Here is a 22,691-nt window from a genome sequence, read left to right on the forward strand (position 1 = left end):
GACATCTGTACCAGAATGTTTATTGCAGCCCAATTCATAATTGCTAAGTCATGGAAGAAGCCCAAGTGCCCATTGACCCACGAATGGACTAGCAAATTGTGGTACATGTATACCATGGAATACTACGCGGCCTTAAAGAAAGATGGAGACTTTACCTCTTTCATGTTTACATGGATGGAGCTGGAACATATTCTTCTTAGCAAAGTATCTCAGGAATGGAAGAAAAAGTATCCAATGTACTCAGCCCTACTATGAAGCTAAATTATAGCTTTCACATGAAGACTATAACCCAACTATAGCACAAGACTATGGGGAAAGATCCAAGGAAGGGGAAGGGAGGGGGGAGGTTTTGGTGGAGGGAGAGTAATGGGTGGGGCCACATCTACGGTGCATCTTAGAATGGGTACAGGTGATTGCACTAATGTACACAGCTATGATTTAACAATAAAAAAAAAAAAAAGAAAGGAAAAAGAGGAAGTCAACAACTTAATGGGACATCTCAAGCAACTGGAAAAGGAAGAACATTCCAAACCCAGCAGAATAACAGAAATAACCAAAATTAGAGCAGAATTAAATGAAATTGAAAACAAAAGGATAATACAACAGATCAATCAATCAAAAAGTTGGTTTTTTGAGAAGGTCAATAAAATAGATAAGACTTTGGCTAATCTAACCAGAAATAAAAGAGTAAAATCCCTAATGTCAGCAATCAGAAATGATAAAGGCCAAATAACAATAGACTCCTCAGAAATTCAAAACATCCTTAATGAATATTACAAAAAACTCTACTCTCAGAAGTATGAAAATCTGAAGGAAATAGACCAATACTTAGAAACATTCCACCTTCCTAGACTTAGGAAGTGGAAATGTTGAACAAGCCTATATCAAGTTCTGAAATAGCATCAACTATACAAAATCTCTCCCAAAAGAGAAACCCAGGACCAGAAGGCTTCACATCAGAATTCTACCCAAATTTTAAAGAGGAACTAGTACCTATACTACTTAACCTTTTCCAAAACATATAAAAGGAAGAAATATTTCTCAACACAATCTATGAAGCAAATATCACCCTGATCTCCAAACCAGGAAAAGATCCAACAAGAAAAGAAAATTATAGACCAATATCTCTAATGAATATTGATGCAAAAATATTCAATAAGATCCTAGCAAACAGAATCCAGCAACACATCAAACAAATTATACATCATGACCAGGTGGGTTTCATCCCAGAGTCCCAAGGATGGTTCAATATATGTAAATCTATAAATATAATACATCACATAAATGAAATAAAAAACAAAGACCATATGATTCTCTCAATTGATGCAGAAAAAGCTTTTGATAGTATCTAGCATTGTTTCATAATCAGAACACTTAAGAAAATAGGTATAGAAGGAACATTTCTTAAACTGATAGAGACCATCTACAGCAAACCCACAGCCAATATCGTATTGAATGGAGTAATATTGAAATCACTTCCACTCAGATCAGGAACTCAGCAAAGTTGCCCGTTGTCTCCACTGCTTTTTAACATTGTTATGGAAATCTTAGCCATCGTGAGCAGGCAAGAGAAGGCAATTAAGGGTATCCAAATAGGATCAGAGGCAATCAAACTGTTACTCTTTGCAGATGATATGATTATATATCTGGAAAAACCCAGGGACTCAATTACAAAACTCCCAGAAGTGATCAAGGAATACAGCAATGTCTCAGGATACAAAAGTAACACTCACAAATCTGTAGCCTTTATATATGCTGACAATAGTCAAGCTGAAAAAACAATCAAGGATTCTATTCCCTTTACAATAGTGCCAAAGAAAATGAAATATCTGGGAGTGTACCTAACAAAGGACGTGACAGATCTCTATAAAGAGAACTATGAATCTGAGAAAAGAAATAGCTGAAGATGTTAACAAATGGAAAAATATACCATGTTCATGGCTGGTAAGAAACAACATTTTAAAAATGTCTATACTATCCAAAGCAATCTAGAGATGTAATGCAATCCCTATTAAAAGACCTCTGTCATACTTTAAAGATCTGGAAAAATTAGTACTTAGTTTTATATGGAAACAGAAAAAACTCTGAATAGCCAAGCCATTACTCAGAAATAAAAACAAATAAGGAGGAATCACGCTACCAGACTTCAGACTATACTATAAATCTATAGTGATCAAAACAGCATGGTACTGGCACAAAAACAGAGAGGTAGATGTATGGAACAGAATAGAAAACCAAGAGATGAACCCAGATACTTATCGTCTTTGATAAGCCTATTGAAATTATAAATTTGGGGAAAGATTCTCTATTTAACAAATGGTGCTGGGTGAATTGGCTGGTAACTTGTAGAAGAATGAAACTGCAACAAAAATTGACTTTCACTGGTTAAAGGACTTAAAGTTAAGACATGAAACTATAAAAATTCTTGGAGAGAGTTCAGGGGAAACACTTGAAAAAATTGGTCTGGGAAAATACTTTATGAGGAGGATCCCCTGGGCAATTGAAGCAACATCAAAAATACATTACTGGGATATGATCAAACTAAAAAGCTTCTGCACTGCCAAGAACACAGTAAGTAAAGCAAGTAGACAGCCCTCAAAATGGGAGAGGATTTTTTTCAGGTTGTATTTCTGACAAAGGTCTACTAACCAGAATCCACAGAGAACTCAAACTTATTAAAAAGAAAAGAGCAAGTGATCTCATTTCATTGTGGGCAAGAGACATGAACAGAAGCTTCTCTGAGGAAGACAGGCACATGACCTACAGACACATGAAAAAATGATCATCATCTTTAATCATCAGAGAAATGCAAACCAAAACCACTTTGAGATATCATCTAACTCCAGTAAGAGTAGCCCACATCACAAAATCCCAAAACTACAGATGTTGGCATGGATGTGAAAGAAAGGGAACATTTTTGCACTACTGGTGGGAATGCAAACTAGTACATACCTTTTGGAAAGAAGTTTGGAGAACACTCAGGGATCTAAATGTTGATCTGCCATTTGATCCTGCAATTCTTTTACTAGGTATATACCGAAAAGACCAAAAATCACTTGGCAACAAAGATATTTGCCCAGATTGTTTATTGCAGCCAAATTCATAATTGCTAAGTCATGGAAGAAGCCCAAGTGCCCATCAACCCATGAATGGATTAATAAATTATGGTACATGTATACCATGGAATACTATGCAGCCTTTTAAAATGATGGAGACTTTACCTCTTTTATGTTTACATGGATGCAGCTGGAAAATATTCTTCTTAGTAAAGTATCTCAGGAATGGAAAAAAAATATCCAATGTACTCAGTACTACTATGAAACCAATTTATAATTACTCATACTTTCATAGGAAAGATGAATCACAACTATAGCCCAGGATGAAAGATAGGGAAGGGGAGGGAAATGAGAAGGGAGGTGGGTGGTTCAGTAGAGGGAGGGTCAATGGTGGGACCACACCTATGGAACACATTGCAAGGGTACAAGTCAAATCTATCAAGTATAGAACACAAATGTCTTAACACTGTGATTAAGTAAATGTTAATTAGTAGGATGTAAGCACTCCTATTTGTACAAATAATCAACATTGTGAATCCCACAAAGGCATAAATGTATTCATGATCTATGTATATATGACTTAATAAAAAAGAAAATATTCTGTTGAACATGGAATTGTACCATATTTATAACTTCACACTGGTTAAAGAAAAAGGGGGGTCACAGCATTAGGAAGGTTGAGAACCATTGCTCTAAAAACACCGAGCTGCTCCAGCATGTCCACTCCTTCACTAGAGTGCTGTGGCCATTCCCTCCCTGTTCTCTTTCTTTCTTTCTCAAATAAAATAAAATAAATTGTTTACTACTTACTACTCCTGGTGTGAGAAATCTTTCATCAGCCTGTACTGTTAGCTCCTCATGAGTCCCTACCCTGACAAGGTACAGGCAGGTTTAGAGGCCACTGTCTAATCATCATATAGGGCCCAGGGATGAACCTGTAGCCCGTGGATTGTATGCAGATTATTTGAGGCTTGTTTCACCTGTCTGTGGTGTCAGATATCACAAGAACTATGCACAGACCTTTTTTTTTTACTCATCAGCTGTCCTTGGTGTTTGTGTATTTAATAAGTGGCCCAAGACAACTCTCCTTCCAATGTGTGGCAGAAAGAAAGAAAAGTCTGGAAACTCCTGAATAGACAGCCACCCATTGTAGCTGCCATATAAGGCCCTTCAGATCTTAACAGGGCAACACAGACAGGCCTCTACACACCACAGGGCTCTGGGGACTGGGTCAGTCATACCAGCCCCTGAGCACAGCCAACCACATTCCCAAGTTTGTACCGAGCAAGTAACAGACACATGCCACTTTCTTGGAGCAATGCTGAGGCAGACCAAGACCTCTTGGAAAGGACAAGTCTTAAGTTGGGCAACCAGAGCAAGAGCTGTGGAGCTGTGTAAAGAATGAGTGTCCAGGGATGCTCTCCTCAGGATTTCCTGAACTGGTTCCACATGGCAAGGAGACACCACTGGAAGGACATAGCCCCTTTGAGCATCCTGAGTTTGCTGTTTCCTGAACAGAACATGATCACACCACCTGCATCATAAGTCACTCAGGCACTAAAGCCCACATGAGAAATCAAAATGAAAATGTTTGAAAAACTAATTTCTCTTACCCATATCTATATGTTGAATGAGTTTTCAGGAATAAGGTTTCTTTTGTGTCACATACAGCTCTCTCGTGAAACTTATATAGTGGGTTGAGGAAATGGCCACAGGACAGGGTGCCACAGAAGAGAAATGAACAGGGACACTGTTGGCCATATGAGTCTCCCCCACGCTAATTTTTACTAATCTCTGTGGCCCAAGAGCCCATTAATAAAACTTTCACATCCTGGTGTGACAGACCATGAATTGTGCCTGTGCCCCTTGTCAAAAACTCACATACCATATACATCACTTATATGTGTGTGTGTCTGTTTCTCTACTAATAAAATGGAGAGTATCTGTTCCTTTCAGGATTATGTACAAATTCATTCCACTTTTGTGGAATGATTTTTTTTACATCATGGGTTCCAGAGTCTCTTTTGACCTGGATCCCTCCCATCCCTCAAATTCCTTTCCTACTTCAACAAGATAGGAGCAGCAGCTGGGGACATTGTAGTCCACATTTGGGACAGAGGAGCGGAGGGTAGAACTGGCATCCTCATGGGATCACTGGGCTTTCGGGACACAGCTTTCATTCTTCACAAGTCCCTTCATTTTACAACTGCTTCAGTGGCCTATAGGCCACATCTTGAGGAGTCCAGTGCCTCCAAAGAGCTAGTGTTTTGAAAGCCATTGTTAAGGGAGCTAATGTGTATAAAGTGCATAAGGAAAATCCTTCACGTAATGAAGTCAGTCACAAGATGCCTTAAACAGATGTGCAACAGCTGGAGCCTCATCTTCCTGCCCACAGATGCTGGCACCCAGCTGCTTTCCATGCCTACTTCCAAAGAAACAGAGGGCAGACTAGACGAAACTGAAATAAAATACTGTTTTACTTATTTAAAAATCCTAACAATCTTTTTCCATCAGAGGTCAGTTTTGCCTGAGATTAGAGCTCGAAAGACACACTGTTGTCATCAGCAGTGGAGAAAGGGACTGCATCATTTGTATGTGGTGTTGCAACTATGCTTACAGAAAGAGGATTCATTCTATAAAGAGATAGAAGAACTTCCAAATAGCTTGGAAAAAGATAATGCACATCTGTTATAAGAAGATCCCTGAATAATGTTGTTCTAGGGAACAGTAAAAGTAATCTGAGGGGAAACCACCCTACTGAGAGGGGCTCAGTGCTGGTTCACACGACCTCAGGAAGCTCTTTCCCCCACTAAGCCTCCACTTCCCCATTTGGCAAATGAACCCCTCCTTTCAGTTCGGTGTTGCTTCAACCTCAAATTATGAATGAATAGTTGGGTCTTCTCTCAAGCACCCAACTCAGTGCCCTTGCTGCATCTGTGCTTCCAATCCAGAGGCCTTCAGGTCAAAGGCAAAGCAGCAGTAACTCTGTGGGGACCAAAGACCTGGGAAGAGGCCAGTTTACCCATGGGCCCTGCCCTCTCACCCATAGTGCATTTCCTTGCTTTTATTATCTCAGAGCCATGCAGGTGGTTGCCTATTCAACTTCAACTTCTTGAAACAACTCTATCCTTTCCTTTTTTCTCTCATAAAAACTTATGATTGGGCAACACCTATAGGTCAGTGGGTAGGGCGCTGGTCACATACACCAAGGCTGGCATGTTCGAACCCGGCCTGGGCCAGCTAAACAACAATGACAACTGCAATAACAACAATAGCCAGCCATTGTGATAGGCGCCTGTAGTCCCAGCTACTTGGGAGTCTAAGGCAAGAGAATTGCTTAAGCCCAAGAGTTGGAGGTTGCTGTGACCTGTGAGCCACATGTTAAGGTGAAAGAGAAGTAAGCCTAACTCCACTTTGTTATAATTTTTGTTCCTGAGAATCAGTGGGAAAGCAAAGCAGGGCTGATTCCATTCTGTTGTTTTGTTATATTTTATTGATTTTTTAAAAAACCGGTTCCACTTGTCTCCCTGCCCACTGCATAGTATTTTAAGTGTACCTGGTTAAAACTGTTAAAATTATTAATATTGTATAGAAAGTCATTAACTACCCTTGTGACAACAACCCTCTTGATTATGTTAAGGTGATCTTCATGCCATCTGTATATGATATGAAAATGTTAAAAGAGCAAGTTTGACTCCACTTTACTATTTACTCCTTTTTACCTTCAAAACTAGTTCCTCTTGTTTTCCCTCCCATTGTAACTGTAAATGCCTTTAGCTAAAATTGTTAGTAATGTAAGTTACAGACCATATATCCCTTATGATTATACCCTTTTTTGATCATGTTTACAACCCTAACTTGTGAGTCCCCCGCCCTACATTACCTTAGGACATTGCAGATTGTACCTGCTTTGTAAAGAAAAAATTGCTAATTGCTCTTGTGATCACAGCATTGTGTAAACTGACTAAGCCACCTTACCTTCATAATTTCCCCTAACTGCGGCTTTTCACTTCTGTAACTATGCTCACTTGCCCCATGGAAAAATTTTGCCTTGTAAAAGTCAGAGCCTCAGACAATTTGGGGCTGCTCTCGGAAACCCCATGTTGGGACACTGAGGCAGTCGCTGGCCACCTCTTCAATAAAAGGATTTCTCTTTAATTTGACTTGTATGGTGGTGTGGTCTTTGATGCATAACACACAGTACTCTACCCAGGGCAACAGCTTGAAACTCTGTCTCAAACAAACAAACAAACAAAAATATTATGATTGCTTTAAGCAAGAAAATCTTCTAATGGGCATACCTTTCATGATGTTTTTCTAGAGTGCCTTCTATGAAGGGCCAAAATCAATCTATTGATTACTTATAAAGTAATGATAACAAAGATAACTGAGCCATGTCAAAGATTCCAGTATGAGAACTGAGCATAAGGTACACTAAATGCATGGCCAGAAAAGCACACATACACACCACACACAAGAAATACGTGTCACTTGTGTTTTTAAGTCATATGTCCACAAATACCAAACTGCTGGGTAACTGCAGAGAAACACAGTATTAGCAACATGGACTCTGAAGAGCCAGCTTCAAGGGAGTGAATTCCCCTGCTGTGTGATGTTAGGCACTCAGGTGACTTCCTTATTTGCCCTTCTTCTCTCCCTCTATAAAAAAGGGATAATAATAGCTGCTTCACAGAGTTACCATGAGCCTCAAAGGCAGCCCCAGTTCATGTACATGGGTGCATATGGTGAACCCTAATCCAACAGCAAGGCCTCCTGAGAAGAGCCCTGGCGTCGGGGTAGACAGATCTACAGTTCTATGGGAATCCTATTTAGTTGCTGAGCTGCAGAGTGTGGACGACTATTCAGATTTAAAATTCTTTGAGTTAAGTAACTTAGCACAGTATTTTTATCATTACAAGTTGACAGATTCCACTGCTATTTCTTGAATAAAGATAAAACTAGTTAATCCAAATAAATGACCAGAAATATGAAAATATAAACTGATAGCATTTTTATAATACTTTAACCACCAGTCTTTGGGATATGTTTATAAAGTGTTGCTCAGCAAAGTGCAGTTTTATCTTGGTCTTGCTACTACCAAAAAAGACTTGGAGACTTTTTGGATGTTACAGTTTTGTATTCTTTTTCTAATCGGTTGATGTCTGAGATAATGTGTCAAAAATGATCATCTGAATGTGAGTCCTGAAAGTCAACTGGCAGAAGACAGCTTAGAAAACTGTCAAGGACTCTCTGACCAGCTGCAGCCCCACTCTAAACAAGAGAAAGAGGCTGAGAGGCAACTGTCAGGAAACTTCCCATTCACAGGCCTGTGATTTAGTGGAAAGGAGCTGCCTATGTTGTAATGCTGAGAATGATAATGGCAGCTAACAGGTGTCAGTGCTGACTGTGTGCCAGACACTGTCCTGAGGGCTTTATCCTCCAGGGTAGGTTCTAACATCACCATCTCCATTTTACAGGTGAGGAAACTGAGGCAATGAATCAAACTAATATTCCCAGAATCACATAGCCATTAAACAGGAGAGTAGAGGTTGGAATCTACACAGAGACTGTACTCTTAGTTACCTAACTACTTTACTTGAAATTGATTTGGGATTAAAAAAAGTAATTAACAAAACATTTTCTTTTAGTTATTAAATAATTTTAATTTGCAAATTATAAAATATCACAAATGCTAGGCAAAAATGACTCCACTGGTAACTTCTTTTTTTCTTTCTTTCTTTCTTTTTTTTTTTTTTTTTGAGGCTTAGTGTCAGTTTGTTGCTCTTGGTAGAGTGTTGCAGGATCACAGCTCACAGCAACCTCAAACTCTTGGGCTTAAGCGATTCTCTTGCCTCAGCCTCCCAAGTAGCTGCCCATCACAATGCCCAGCTATTTTTGGTAGCAGTTGTCATTGTTGTTTAGCTGTCTTGGGCTGCATTTGAACCCACCACCTTCAGTATATGTGACTGGCACCATCACAACTGTGCTATGGGCACTGAGCCCCCACTGGTAATTTCTTTTTTTATTTATTTCTTTTTATTGTTAAATCATAGCTGTGTACATTAGTGCAATCAAGGGGTACAGTGTGCTGGTTTCATATACAATCTGAAATATTCTCATCAAACTGTTCAACTGTTCAGCCTTCATGGCATTTTCTTAGTTATTAGACGTAGACATTTGTATTCTGCATGTAGTAAGTTTCACCTGTACCCATTCTAAGATGCACCACAGGTGTGGCCCCACCCATTACCCTCCTTCCACCCTAACCTCCCCACTCCCTTCCCCTTCCTTGGCTCTTTCCCCATATTCTTGTGCTATAGTTGGATTATAGCCTTCATGTGAAAGCTATAATTTAGCTTCATAGTAGGGCTGAGTACATTGGATACTTTTTCTTCCATTCCTGAGATACTTTGCTAAGAAGAATATGTTCCAGCTCCATCCATGTAAACATGAAAGAGGTAAAGTCTCCATCTTTCTTTAAGGCTGCAGAATATTCCATGGTATACATGTACCACAATTTGCTAATCCATGGGTCAATGGGCACTTGGGCTTTTTCCATGACTTAGCAATTATGAATTGGGCTGCAATAAACATTCTGGTACAGATGTCTTTGTTATATTGTGACTTTTGGTCTTCTGGGTATAAAACTGGTAAAGGAATTATAGGATTGAACGGCAGGTCTATTTTTAGATCTCTAAGTATTCTCCAAACATCCTTCCAGAAGGAACATATTAGTGTGCATTCCCACCAGCAGTGTAGAAGTGGGCACTTTTCTCCACATCCATGCCAACATCTCTGGTTTGGGGATTTTGTTATGTGGGCTACTCTTACTGGGGTTAGGTGATAGGTCAAAGTAGTTTTGATTTGCATTTCTCTGATGATTAAGGATGTTGAGCTTTCTTTCATGTGTTTGTAGATTATGCGTCTGTCTTCTTTAGAGAAGTTTCTCTTCAAGTCCCTTGCCCACCCTGAGATGGGATCACTTGTTCTTCTCTTGCTAATACGTTTGAGTTCTCCGTGGATTCTGGTTATTAAACCTTTACTGGAGGTATAACCTGCAAATATTTTCTGCCATTCTGAGGGGCATTACTTACTATGCTCTTGGCTGTGCAGAAGCTTTTTAGTTTGATCAGGTTCCAGTAATGTATTTTTGATACTGCTTCAATTGCGTGGGGAGTCCTCCTCATAAAATATTCACCCAGGCCAATTCCTTCAAGAGTTTTCCCTGCACTTTCTTCAAGTATTTTTATAGTTTCTTTCTTATAGTCTTAAGTTTAAATCTTTTATCCACTTGGAGTCTATCTTAGTTAATGGTGAAAGGTGTGGGTCCAGTTTCAATCTTTTACAGGTTGCCAGCCAGTTCACCCAGCACCATTTGTTAAATAGGGTATCTTTTCCCCACTGGATGTTTTTAATTGGCTTGTCAAAGATCAAATAACGGTAAGTAGCTGAATTCCTCCCTTGGTTCTCTATTCTGTTCCAGACATCTACTTCTCTGTTTTCGTGTCAGTACCATGCTGTTTTGATCACTATCAATTTATAGTACTGTCTCAGGTCTGGTAGCATGATTCCTCCTGCTTTGTTTTTATTGCTAAGTAATGTTTTGGCTATTTGAGGTTTTTTTCTGATTCCATATAAAATGAAGTATTATTTTTTCAAGATCTTTAAAATGTGACAATGGAGTTTTAATAGGAATTGCATTAAAATTATATATTGCTTTGGGTAGTATAGACATTTTAACAATGTTGATTCTTCCCAGCCATGAGTATGGTATGTTTTTCCATTTGTTAACATCCTCAACTACTTCTTTTCTTAAAGTTTCATAGTTCTCTTTGTAGAGATCTTTCACATCCTTTGTTAGGTATACTCCCAAATATTTCATCTTCTTTGGCACTACTGTGAAAGGAATAGAGTCTTTGACTGTTTTTTCAGGTTGGTTATTGTTGGTATATATAAAGCTACAGATTTATGGGTGTTGATTTTGTAGCATGAGACATAGCTGTATTCCTTGATCAGTTCTAAAAGTTTTGTAGTAGAATCCCTAGTGTTTCCAGATATACAATCATATCATCTGTGAAGAGTGAAAGTTTGATTTTTTCTGACCCTATGTGGATACCCTTGATCGCTTTTTCTTCCATATTTGCAATGGCTAAAACTTCTATTACAATGTTAAAGAGCAATGGAGACAATGGGAAACCTTGCCTGGTTCCTGATCTAAGTGGAAATGATTTCAATTTAACTCCATTCAATACGATATTGGCTGTAGGTATGCTGTAGATGGCCTCTATTAGTTTAAGAAATGTTCCTTCTATACCAGTTTTCTTAAGTGTTGTGATCATGAAGGGATGCTGGATATTATCAAAAGCTTTTTATGCATCAATTGAGAGAATCATATGGTCTTTATTTTTTAGTTTGTTTATGTGCTGAATTACATTTATAGATTTACGTATGTTGAACCAGCCTTGAGACCCTGGGATAAATCCCACTTGGTCATGGTGTATAATTGTTTGATGTGTTGTTGGATTCTGTTTGTTAGGATCTTATTGAGTATTTTTGCATCAATATTCATTAGTGATATTGATCTATAATTTTCTTTTCTTGTTGGGTCTTCCCCTGGTTTGGGGATCAAGGAGATGTTTGCTTCGTAGAATGTGTTAGGCAATATTCCTTCTTTTTCTATATTTTGGAAGAGGTTTAGTAATATAGGTACTAGTTCTTCTTTAAAGGTTTGGTAGAATTCTGACATAAAGCCATCTGGTCCTGGGCTTTTCTTGATTGTTGTTTTGTTCCAAAAATGTGGTGATTTCCTTCTTAATCTCGTCTATAACCCATCCATCCTTCAGCATAAGGTTATTTAGCTTCCATGTTTTTGTATGGATATGCAGATTCCTGTTGTTATTGAGTTCAACTTTTAATCCATGATGGTCTGAGAAGATGCAAGGAATAATTTCTATTTTTTAAAAATTGCTGAGGTTAGATTTGTGGCCTAGGATGTGGTTGATTTTGGAGTATGTCCCATGGGCTGATGAGAAGAATGTATATTCAGTTTTTTTGGGATGAAATGTTCTTTAGATGTCTGTTAAGTCCAGATGTTGAATGGTTAGGTTTAAATCTAAAATTTCTTTGCACAGCTTCATTTTGGAGGATCTATCCAGCACTGCTAAAGGGGTGTTAAAATCTCCGACTACTATGAAACTGGAGGAAATCAAGTTGCTCATGTCTGTTAGAGTTTCTCCTATAAATTGAGGTGCATTCTGGTTGGGTGCATAAATATTAATAATTGAAATCTCATCATATTGAGTATTACCTTTAACAAATATGAAGTGTCCATCCTCATCCTTCCTTATTTTGGCTGGTTTAAAGCCTATTGCATCTGTGAATAGGACTGCAACACCTGCTTTTTTCTGCTTTCCATTTGCCTGGAGTATAGATGACCATCCCTTCACCTTGCATCTATATTTGTCTTTTAATGTAAGATGCGATTCTTGTATGCAGCAGATATCTGGCTTGAGTTTTTGTATCCAGTCAGCCAACCTATGCCTCTGTAGAGGACAATTTAAACCATTCACATTAATTGAGAATATTGATAAGCCTTTCGAGAGTCTGGTGGACATTTTTAATCCTTTTGCAACTGTGGAAGTTGGAATTTGATCAAAATTTTCTGGGTGGGTTTACTTTTGTGGTGGAGGATTACAGTGGTCTTTATGAAGGATAGGTCTGAGAATATCCTGGAGAGCTGGTTTAGTTATGGCAAATTTCTTCAACATGTGAATGAAATTAAAGTATTTAATTTCTCTGTCATAAATGAAACTCAGTTTAGCCTGGTACAGGATCCTGGGTTGAAAGTTATTTTGTTTTAGGAGATTAAAAGTCGATGACCATCCTCTTCTAGCTCGAAAGGTTTCAGCAGAAAGATCTGCAGTTATTCTAATATTCTTGCCCTTGTAGGTGATGGTTTTCTTTCGTCTGGCTGCTTTCAGAATTTTCTCCTTCATATTAACTTTAGTGAAATTGATTATGATGTGTCTGGGGGATGTCTTATGTGGGTTGAGTTGTGCTGAAGTTCTGAAACTGTCTGCTATCTGAATTTCAGAATCTCTTGTCATGTCTGGAAAGTTTTCCTTCATAATCTCATGCAGAAGAGACTCTGTGCCTTGTGAAGCCACTTCGTCACTTTTGGGGATCCCTATAAGACGAATATTGGTTTTCTTCGAGTTATCCCAGAGCTCTCTGAGAGAGTGATCTGTTTTTGCCCTCCATTTCTCTTCCTCTTTGAGAGTTTGGGAGCGTTCGAAAGCTTTGTCTTCAATGTCAGAAATCCTTTCTTCTGCTCGCTCCATTCTGTTACTGAAGGTTTCTACTGTGTTTCTCAGATCTTTGAGGGATGCAACTTCTTGTCTCAATGTGTCAAAATCTTTGGTCATTTGGTCTTTGAATTCGTTGAATTCTTGAGATATCTTTTAGGTTACTGCTTGGAATTCTAATTCGATCTTATTTGCTATCCAGATTCTGAATTCGATTTCTGACATCTCAGCTATTTGTTTGTGCATGGGATCTTGTGCTGTGTCTGCCCCATTGATCCTTGGGGGAGTTAATCTACACTGATTATTCATATTGCCAGAGTTTTTCTGTTGATTTCGCCTCACGATTGTATTTCACCGTTGCCTCTGGCTGTCCTCAGAGTTGGGGAGGTGTGTCTCCAAGATTAGACCCCAGCAGGATCACTCTATTGTTGCTGGATCTTTGTAGGAATGACCCTGTGTAGTTCCTCTGGGGTTTCCCCAGCCAGAGAGTTCTGGTTGTGGAAGCAGCTCTGGAGTGTGACACACCCGGATCCAGCAACAGGGCTGGGGGTGGTGCACACAGTTCTGGGAGTGCCTGGCACCCAGTGACTTTGGCTCAGGGAGCTCAAGGCTCTAGCAGTCTCTGGCCAGGAGAAGGGCTCCCAGAGTCCCTGGCCAGATGAGTGGGCGGTGTGGAGGTAGGGAGGGTACAGGAAGGAGCATGTGGGGTTGCACGGTGCCAGCAGTTCCTGGTCAGGGCATGCGGAGGCCCGGTGGGCGCAGGTCACAGGCGGGCGCCAATCACAGTTGCGACGTAGCTCTTACGGAGATCTGGGTGGGCGCAGATCACAGTCGCGGCACAGCTCTTACAGAGGTCCAGGCAGGCGCCAGTTCTGGAAGTGTAGACGTCTTGAGTCCTTGCTACAGGAGATTCTTCAGTCCTTGCAGGTCTTGAGCTCAATTTAGGGAATTAGGAGAACGAGGATGGTGGCTGTTACCAGGAAGGCAGCAAGAAGTCACAACAGATCTCAGTCCACAGCCGCAATGCTGAGGGGGTTCTGGAGAGTGGGGTTTGCCAGCCACATGCCCCGTGAGGATAAGCAAGAGCAGGCTGCTTCACAGTGGCGCCCGTGGGACCTTCCCTCACATTTTCTTATACTTTTAAAAAGTTCACAAGTGAAATGATTTGTGCTTCTTTTTAATCTAACATTTTGATTACTCAATCTGTTTAGGTACTCACTACTCACTTTTTAAAAAATCCATATAAGTATTTTAAATTAATTTACTGTTATTTCTGGTTATTAATTTTCTGCCCTTAATTGAAATAAAGAATAATTTTAAAAAGTGAAGTATTGCAAGTTTATGCAGACAAGTTCTAGTCTTGGCTTTGCTATAAATTTGCTGTGTGTATTTGGTGGAAGCCTCAGTTTCCTCATGCTTATTAGTGCTTCTTTTTAACAAAACAGTTCAGCGTATATAAAGTATCTTTTATGAACTTTAAGAGATACTGCCTGTTGAGTTGCAGATGGCTAGGGAAGTTTGCCAAGGGGCTAACTTCTTCATCCTGGCTCCCTCTGCACGTCTTCGCTACTCACCAGTGCAAGATGTCACAGAGACATGCTTGACTTGGCCAGGACCCAGGATGATATTTGGAAAGAAGAGAACGAAAGCTTAAGGATGATCAAGTTCTCTTAAGAAATATGTAGTTCAGGCTCAGCGCTTGTAGCTCAGTGCCTAGGGTGCCAGCCACATATACCAGAGCTGGCAGGTTAGAATCCAGCCTGGGCTTGCCAAACAACAATGACAGCTACAACCAAAAAATAGCCGGGCACTGTGGTGGGTGCCTGTAGTCCCAGCTCTTAGGAGGCTGAGGCAAAAGAATTGCTTGGGCCCAAGAGTTTGAGGTTGCTGTGAGCTATGATGCCATGGCACTCTACTGAGGGTGATGTAGTGAGACTCTGTCTCAAAAAAAAAAAGAAAAGAAAAAATAAATATGTAGGTTATTATGAAAGTTTTGAGTCACACAAAAATCAAGAAACATAAAATTCACACAGATGAAAACAAATGATGACTTCCTAGGAACACTGACAAGCTGAGCAAGTTGAAACTTGCAGAGGTGAATCAGAAAGGACACTGTTGCAGTAAAGGCTACATTAACCAGTTTGATGAAAATACTTCAATTTGTATATAAAACCAGCACATTGTACCCCATAATTGCATTAATGTACACAGCTATGATTTAATTAAACAAAAAAAAAAAGGACGCTGTTGACAGCGTTTCCTAGAAGTGAAGTAATGGACCATAGTATAGTCTATCTCAAAACCTTCGCATTAAATGAAAGCATACTATGCTCCTTCCAATTTCCTCTCAATGTACTCCTCATGTTTGCAAAATGAATGACAAAAATGAACATGTCAGCCTGCCATATTTCCTGATATGATAAGTAGATTGATGTCTCATCACAACACCACCCATTTTACAGTAATCAGATAAATTTCAGTACCAAGCCTCATTCTCAAGCAATAAGATGCCTGCTATATGGGCTCCAGATACATTAATGTCCTGAAATTACAGTGATATTCTTATTTTAAAATGTTCAGGAGAAACTGAACACCATATCTCAGTGGTTAGTGCCAAGAATAAAAGTAAATGATGGAAGTTTCTCATTCAGCATGTGTATGCAATGACTTACTATTGAAGGAAAATAAAATGTGACTATTACAAAAAAAATTCTATTTTTAAGAATTATAATCATTTCTTTTCAGACTGCCATGAAAACACCTGGAGACCAAAAATGATTATTATTTTGTACCTTTACCCCCCAAACAGCATGGTTTGTTTCCTTTCCCCAAATTACTTACCATTTGTATATTCAAAATTACCTACTGAGAACCTGCCAACTGTAAGCAATGGGATGGACAAATTCTTAATCTCTAAGATTTAAAAAAGTTTTCAGAGGCCCATGAACTTCTATACTTTCATTTATAAAAGTAAGAATTAGTCACCTTAGTAACAACTAAGGTTGCATTAAATGCTGAATGTTTAATAAATAGAGTTACAAACTGATTTGTTAGTTGTTTCTCTAATTTCAATGCCTGCCTCCAGCCATCTCCTCCCCCCTGTGGTGAAACCCCCTTCAAAAAGTGTTCTCTAAACAGAGGCTTTACAGCTTTGGAAGAGTAAGCTGATTTCACAGCCAGTTTTGCCACTGTGGTGGAAAACAGAATGCACATGCAAGCCAGCTGAAGTCACACAAACTGCATGGGTTAGGGCTGCGGGGCCTCCACAACTGCTGTCAAAATTGCAATTGGAAACAGCTTTTCCAAAGTATAGCAGGAGAAATCAAGGATTCCTGTTCACAGCTTCCTAACCCTCTGTGTTTCTAATCACGCGTGGCATGACCCGTTAGAGCAATGTTTCTCAACCTGTGGGTCGCGACCCACAGGAACTGTATTAAAGGGCTGTGGCATTAGGAAGGTTGAGAACCACTGCGTTAGAGACCAGAAATAGGAAAATCAGAATGAAACCAAACAAGGGTACCTTCTGGTTTCCAACCTTCATTCTCCCTGGCTCCCTTCCAGGCCTATAATTATTGCCTCTCACCAGGTAATAAGGGAACAGCTTCTGTGCTCCGAGACAGGAGAGCTGGAAGGCTGGGTCCAGAGAAACTATAGGCTCAGTTCAGGGCTCGTCCTTCACACCAACCACTGCACAAATTCTTAACCTTATCTCAGTTATTTCAACATTATCAGTTGTTTAAAGATAACTTTTCTAGAGACTATAGAAAAACATTTAAAAAAAATTTTTTTTTTTTTTTTGGCTGGGGCTGGGTTTGAACCCGCCACATCCGGCATATGGGACCGGTGCCCTACCCCTTGAGCCACAGGCACCGCCCAACATTTAAAATTTTAATTAACTAGAACCATTCAATGAAAATTTTTCTCGGCACTCCTCTTTAAGGGGAAAAGTCAGCTCTCTAGAGAAAACAAGATCACATCAATGAATTAGTGAAAAAAAGAAACTTTCAAGGACCTTTTTCTTTTTGAGATTAATCAATGTAGCCCATTTTCCTATACCTCTGTCTTCAACTAGAAACTGGAAAACTCAGAGACCAATTATTGCAATGTCCATTTCATTTGTGAACTCTTCAATGATCTTTGAGACACATTTATTAAGTCAGAAAATGAATTAAACAAAGAATTGATAAAAATAAGCTTACCAAACTAATTTCCAGCATATTGTTACATAAAAGTCACTTAATCTTATGATAATGCAGTATTGTGTTATACACAGTGACACCTAAAAATGGGCCAGCTGTAACTTTTAACTTGAAAGATCCTTAATTAAAACTCCTTTCAAGACAAAGGAGTGTAATCTGATTTTTTTTTTGTTTTACTTGCTTAAAGGTTTAAGTCAAAATCCATCACTCAATAAAACTTTCCCTGGTCTCTCCAATCTATTTTTCTTTCATCTTTTCTTCCACAGCAAGTCTCTGGGACAATTAGTTAGCCCAGGATATTCTGTATGTTACAGTTCATTGCTAGTAGGTGAGATTTTCCCCACTAGATGGTGGAAAAGTGACTATGTTTCCCTAAAGTCAGTGACTGTGTCTTAACAGTCCGGAATTAAAGCAAAGAACTCAATTTGAAACAAAACAAAACAAAACTTCTATTGTCTAAAAAGCATTGCTAATTTATTATTATTTTAGAAGATGTCTTCAGAAACAAAGGCTAGCTGAGTAATGGACAATATTTCAGAGAGGAGGAGTAAGCTAAGGGGAGAACATTACATGCAAATTGGATCCCCAGTAAAGGAAAACAGAAAGCTTTGAAATATTGCTCAACTATTGTTATAAAGTTTGCCGCAAACTAGAGCTAATTTTGACCCCTTGAGGGCTTCTTTAAAAAGCAGAAATCAATTTTTGGATTAAAAATTTTAAAATAACATACTTTCCAATAAAAGCAATTTCCTGAAAGCACCTTAGAGATCTAATTATGAAAAATCTAGCTCTATTTTATCAATAATGATCAAAAATTTTGAAAAGAATTATGGCTAAAACTATGAATAAAATTGAACATTCCACTCTCTAGGCCTCACCTTTAATCAGGCAGTGAAGCTTGCTTGTTAAGAGCAATGTGACCAAGGGTATAGGTGAAACTTAGTAAATGTAGAATGTAAATGTCTTAACACAATAACTAAGAAAATGCCAAGAAGGCTATGTTAACCAGTGTGATGAAAATGTGTCAAACGGTCTATAAAACCAATGTATGGTGCCCCATGATCGCATTAATGTACACAGCTATGATTTAATAAAAAAAAGAAAAGAGCAATGTGACTCTTGGGTCACTCTAGTGACCCAAGATGCAGTGTCTTCAGATGTTATTGCAATATGAGCAATATTTGGACAGCACTTACCTGTGTGAATATACATCTTTTGAGCATCTTCGCGATGAAATAACCCCAGTAAAGATGGAGGATCTGCAAGATCATGAGTTGTAGGTTGAGGAAGATATATGAAAAGAAAGGCTCGAGGTAATGCAAAGGCAGGATGAGCGTGCAGTACAAAATCCTGGAAAACCGGACAGACAGGAGAATTTCATTATAGCCAAAGCACTCATGAATTTTCAGTAAGAAAGCAAAGACTTTCTCTCCCTAAGACATACAACATTTATTTCATTTCTAACAAAGCTCAGGACATTCTCAAGAGAAAAGTTATGACAGTATTATCTTTATTATCATTATTGGCAAGCAACAAAATAGTACAATCTTGTCTTCTGGGAGAAAAGCAAATGGCATTTTTATTGCCCACTGTTTAAACTGAGTGTTTCTGTACTTCAGTTTCTTCTTTGCAAACAGAAGATTGTACTTACTTTCTGGTGTGTGTGTGTGTGTGTGTGTGTGTGTGTTAGAGAGAGAGAGAGAGTGTGTGTGTGTGTGTGTTGGGAGGAGAGAAAACTAATGAGGTAATGCATGTTTACATGGTTATGATTCATTTTCATTTATTTGGCACCAAAGGTGAATGGAGAATTCTACAGAAATAAATTTTCCAAATAAAAGAGGCTTTTAACAAAGTAAAAAAGCTATAACTATTTTCACTTCTACCTCCTAAACTGCGTGCTTCATTAATCTCATAGCCACACTGCTGCACACAATTTGAACTGATCTTAGTGACCCAAGATGCCATGTCTTCAGATGTTATTGCAATATGAAGAGCTATTTGTTCCTTCCCCAAACTTCACACACTACTATGATTTTAGACACATTTGACAGATTTATTTATATTACGTTAGTGATAAAAAAATTTGTTCATGTAGGATCAAGAAAATAAGAAAAAGAAAGAATATCGCCTGCAATACCATTACCTCAAACAAACAATACTGTAATTTTCGTGCACTATCTTCCACCCTTTTTCTATACAGATTCATTTTAATCTTATTTTTTAACATTCACACAGTAGAATGTACTGTTTCTTGGTGTACAGTTCAATGAATTATAATATATGTATAGGCCTGTCTAACCACCACCGCAATGAGGACACAGAACAGTTCATCACATCAGAAAACTTCTGCCACTTTCCCTTTGTAGTCACACCCTCTCCCCAACACTTGGCAGACACTTATCTGCCCTCTGTTCTCTGGTTTGTCTTCTCAAAAACATACAAATGGAATCACACAGTGTGTGAGCTTTTGAGGCTTGCTTAGCTTGATGCTTTTATAATCCATGTAAGTATGGGCAGAAGGAGCGTGGCCCCTTTTCATCACTGAGGAGTATTCCATTGTGTGAATGTACCACAGTTCTTCTGTGCACCCGCCAATGAGCATTTAGGTTGTTTACAGGTTTTAACAATTTTGAGCAGAACGGTTATAAATATTCATGTACGTGTGTATCTGTGAACAGAAGTTTTCATTTCTCAAGGGTAAGTACCATGTGGTAAGTATATGTTTAATTTTATAAGAAATAAAAAAACTGGTTTTCAAAGTGGCTGCTTTGCATCCCTATAGGCAAAGCATGAAAACTCACCCTCATTAGCACTCAGTATTATCCTATGGAGAGTTCTGCCACTGAGGTAAACATGGCACTTATGAGGTTTTATGTCCAGTTCCATTTAGCTTTGAAGGAAAAACTTTTTTTTTTGTAGAGACAGAGTTTCACTTTATTGCCCTCGGTAGAGTGCCGTGGCATCACACAGCTCACAGCAACCTCCAACTCCTGGGCTTAGACGATTTTCTTGCCTCAGCCTCCCGAGTAGCTGGGACTATAGGCGCCCGCCACAACACCCGGCTATTTTTTTGTTGTTGTTGTTGCAGTTTGGCCGGGGCTGGGTTTGAACCTGCCACCCTTGGTATATGGGCCGGCGCCCTGCTCACTGAGCCACAGGCGCTGCCCAGAAGGAAAAACATTTTACAATGTTTGTATGGCTTGGTGTATAGTCTTTCATAAATTAAATATTATTTCTTTGGAAGTGTATATTCCTAAAAGTGAGATTACTGTTTCAAGGTGTGATTAAGAAATATATAAATTCAAGGTATATGTTAAAAGGTATTAAAACATTGTACACAGCTATGATTTAATTAAAAAAAAAAAAAGAATTAAAAAAATTGCCAAAGTAGGGCGGCGCCTGTGGCTCAGTGAGTAGGGCGCTGGCCCCATATGTCGAGGGTGGCGGGTTCAAACCCAGCCCCAGCCAAACTGCAACAAAGAAAATAGCTGGGCGTTATGACAGGCGCCTGTAGTCCCAGCTGCTTGGGAGGCTGAGGCAAGAGAGTCGCGTAAGCCCAAGAGTTAGAGGTTGCTGTGAGCCGTGTGACGCCATGGCACTCTACCCGAGGGCGGTACAGTGAGACTCTGTCTCTACAAAAAAAAAAAAAAAATTGCCAAAGTATTCCAAAATTATAATAATTTACAAGGCCACCGGCAATTTACTAAAAATATGTTTCATTGAACACTCAACTAATATCAGATAAATTTAAAATTTGCTAATTTAAAAGACAAAGCACTTCCATTTGAATTATTTTTAAGGCTTTGATAGTTCTCTTATGTCTGCTTAGAAGCTCGATGTTTTTAACAACTAAATAAGAATTCTGAAGATAATGAAAAATGGAGTACGGATACATCAAACATAATTATAATCACATTTTCTTTGTGAAAAATGCAACTATTAGTTCAATAAAATGTACAACTAGAAATTTTCCAAAAGAAAAAACACAGTATAAACAAAAATACTTTAGAACCTCTATTTTTTTCCTTTGGTGAGTTATCATTTCAACTGCTTTGATCAAAAGACAATTATATATACTCTATGTAATGAAGATATTAGCTATTTATTCATTTTATTTATGCAATTATTTCTGAATTTTACTTTTCTATTTAAAAATGTAAGAACAGGTCAGGTGCTGTGGCTCACACCTATAATCCCAGCATTCTGAGAGGCCAAGTCAGGAAGACTGCTTGAACTCACATGTTCAAGACCAACCTCAGCAAAAGTGAGACCCTGTTGCTACCAAAAATAGAAAAATTAGCTGGGTATCATGGTGATGCATGCTTGTAGTCCCCGCTACTCTGGAGGCTAAGGCAGGAGGATTGCTTGAGACCGGGAGTTTGAAGTTGCTATCATCCAGACTGATACCAGGGCACTCTAGCCTGTGCAACAGAATAAGACACCGTCTCAATAAAATAAATAAATAAATAAATAAAATAAATTTAAAAATGGAAATGTAATAACCCTGTATTGCTTTTTAGGAATTTAGTACTTATTAAAAGTATATAAAAAGAGGTTACGGAAAAAATCACACATATCACAAGTAACCCAGAATATTCTCTTAAAAACATAATTCTCTTAAACATAATTTAAGATCTCTCTCTTAAAAATACTTTCCTTGGACAAGCGCTTTCTTGGGAAAGCTTCTGCTTAGCCAAGTTTAGAAGTTTAAAGTGGCTTTTAAGAGGGCTGAGGAGAGATTTAGGGTCTTCACCTTGTTGTGTTAGAGAAATCAGCAGAGGCCTCCAGTGGTATCAGCATTGTGATTAACATCTCATACCCCAGAAGATCACCTATTGCCCAGACAATATTCAACAAGATATATATAGCTTTGTTTTTGATTTTTTTGTTGTTGTTGTTTTGTTTTTTAATTTCAACCTTTTCCCTATAGATTTTTCTTTTTTTTCTTTCTTTTCTTTCTCCATTTTTCTAGTTTAAATACAATTTCCCATTATTGCCTTTTTCAATAATTAGACCTTCATTTTTGCTAGTGTTTCAACCCCTATTATTTGTTTTTTCCCCCAATTTTATCCCATAAAGTTTTCTGTTTGCTTGTTTTGGTTTGATTTATACCATTTTTGTCTTTCCTCTCT

General features: G+C 38.6%; 1 protein-coding gene across 2 annotated transcripts in view; it reads right to left on the reverse strand.

Annotated features, from left to right (window-relative positions):
• CERS3 (ceramide synthase 3) overlaps window positions 1-22,691 on the reverse strand; it is a 128,253-nt gene that overhangs the window by 24,653 nt on the left and 80,909 nt on the right. For both annotated transcript variants that reach the window (XM_053559596.1, XM_053559597.1), the window contains one exon: window positions 18,756-18,909. In XM_053559596.1, coding sequence (XP_053415571.1) covers window positions 18,756-18,909 — 154 coding nt within the window. The remainder of the gene's footprint in view (window positions 1-18,755; window positions 18,910-22,691) is intronic.

This window comes from Nycticebus coucang, chromosome 2 (assembly GCF_027406575.1).
Source record: "Nycticebus coucang isolate mNycCou1 chromosome 2, mNycCou1.pri, whole genome shotgun sequence".
Taxonomy (NCBI): domain Eukaryota; kingdom Metazoa; phylum Chordata; class Mammalia; order Primates; family Lorisidae; genus Nycticebus; species Nycticebus coucang.